The sequence below is a fragment of the Nanorana parkeri genome, unplaced genomic scaffold (genome assembly GCF_000935625.1).
Source record: "Nanorana parkeri isolate BGI_ZX_2015 unplaced genomic scaffold, ASM93562v1 scaffold3615, whole genome shotgun sequence".
NCBI classification, from domain to species: Eukaryota; Metazoa; Chordata; class Amphibia; order Anura; family Dicroglossidae; genus Nanorana; species Nanorana parkeri.
The window spans coordinates 9,646-10,901 of record NW_017309883.1 but is presented as its reverse complement, the minus strand read 5'-3'; the positions used below and the strand labels follow the sequence as shown (position 1 = coordinate 10,901).

Sequence of the window (1,256 nt, the reverse complement as noted above, 5' to 3'; positions counted from 1 at the left end):
GGAGGGGACATTAGAGTGTAAGCTCCTCTGTACAGAGACTGATGTGACTGTGGGGGGGACATTAGAGTGTAAGCTCCTCTGTACAGAGACTGATGTGACTGTGGGGGGAGGGGACATTAGAGTGTAAGCTCCTCTGTACAGAGACTGATGTGACCGGCTCAGTGTTCTCTGTACAGCGCTGTGGTATATGTCAGAGCTATATACATGTATGATAATAGTGTGTGACTTAGTATGAGCGGGGATAGGGACACGCGGGCCGCTCAGTGGTTTCAGCAGAATCGCGGCGTTCTGATCTCACGGCAGTAAAAATGGACGGCAGGTGTCTCCGTTAGTCAAGCGGCCCACATCGGGGATCAGCGCCTGGCTCGTATTTGGAGACAAATCGGCGCCGGGAATTTGGCGGTGACCTCACTTGGTTATCGTGTGACAGACCTGTGCGGGCACGTCGGCGGTTTGGCACAAAGGTCGCCTGTTGCTGGAAAATATCCGTACAATAATCCGGAGAGGATTTATAAAAGGGGACGGCGGAGGCGGGGAAGGAGAGAGAACTTTTCACGGCCAGATAATTGTGAATCCTGAAGGCTCGCACACATTCACAAGGCGTGATTTCAGTTACACTATTCACCGCCATCCACGGACGGAGCGCAATGCGTGGAATACTGCGAACTGTCTAAAGAGAACCGTTCATGATCTGTTCACATAACTGTTTACCTTCCTCAGTATACAGATCTCTGTTAAGCACAGTCAGGGGCTGGTGAGGCGACTAATAAAAAGATACAAAATCACTCAGTGAAAGAGGGAAAGTAACCGGCGGGATTTCATTGCTACAAATATAAAGCAGCGGAAACTTTGCAGAGCTCGCTGTGAACACTCACTGCTGGATGTGGTGTCTTTAGTTCCCGGGGCCATGGGCTGTGCAGCGCAGCTCTGACACAGGCAGTCTCTCCCATTGAACGTGACGCGGTCTCCGGGCGGAAACGGATGCCTGGAGGGAATAAAGAGATTGATGGAGAAATTAGAATGTTTGTCTATATGTCTCTCTCTCTCTCGCATCTCTCTCTCTCGCATCTCTCTCTCGCATCTCTCTCTCTCATCTCTCTCTCTCATCTCTCTCTCGCATCTCTCTCTCGCATCTCTCTCTCTCGCATCTCTCTCTCGCATCTCTCTCTCTCATCTCTCTCTCTCTCTCATCTCTCTCTCTCGCATCTCTCTCTCTCTCATCTCTCTCTCTCATCTCTCTCTCTCATCTCTCTCTC

The 1,256-nt window shown here is 50.7% G+C and overlaps 1 protein-coding gene across 1 annotated transcript in view; it reads right to left on the bottom strand.

Annotated features, from left to right (window-relative positions):
* LOC108803338 (actin-binding LIM protein 1-like) overlaps positions 1–1,161 on the bottom strand; it is a 19,249-nt gene extending 18,088 nt beyond the window's left edge. Inside the window, exon 1 of the mRNA XM_018575185.1 lies at positions 876–1,161. Within this exon, the coding sequence (XP_018430687.1) occupies positions 876–1,161 (286 nt within the window). The remainder of the gene's footprint in view (positions 1–875) is intronic.
* Between the last annotated feature and the right edge of the window lie 95 nt (positions 1,162–1,256).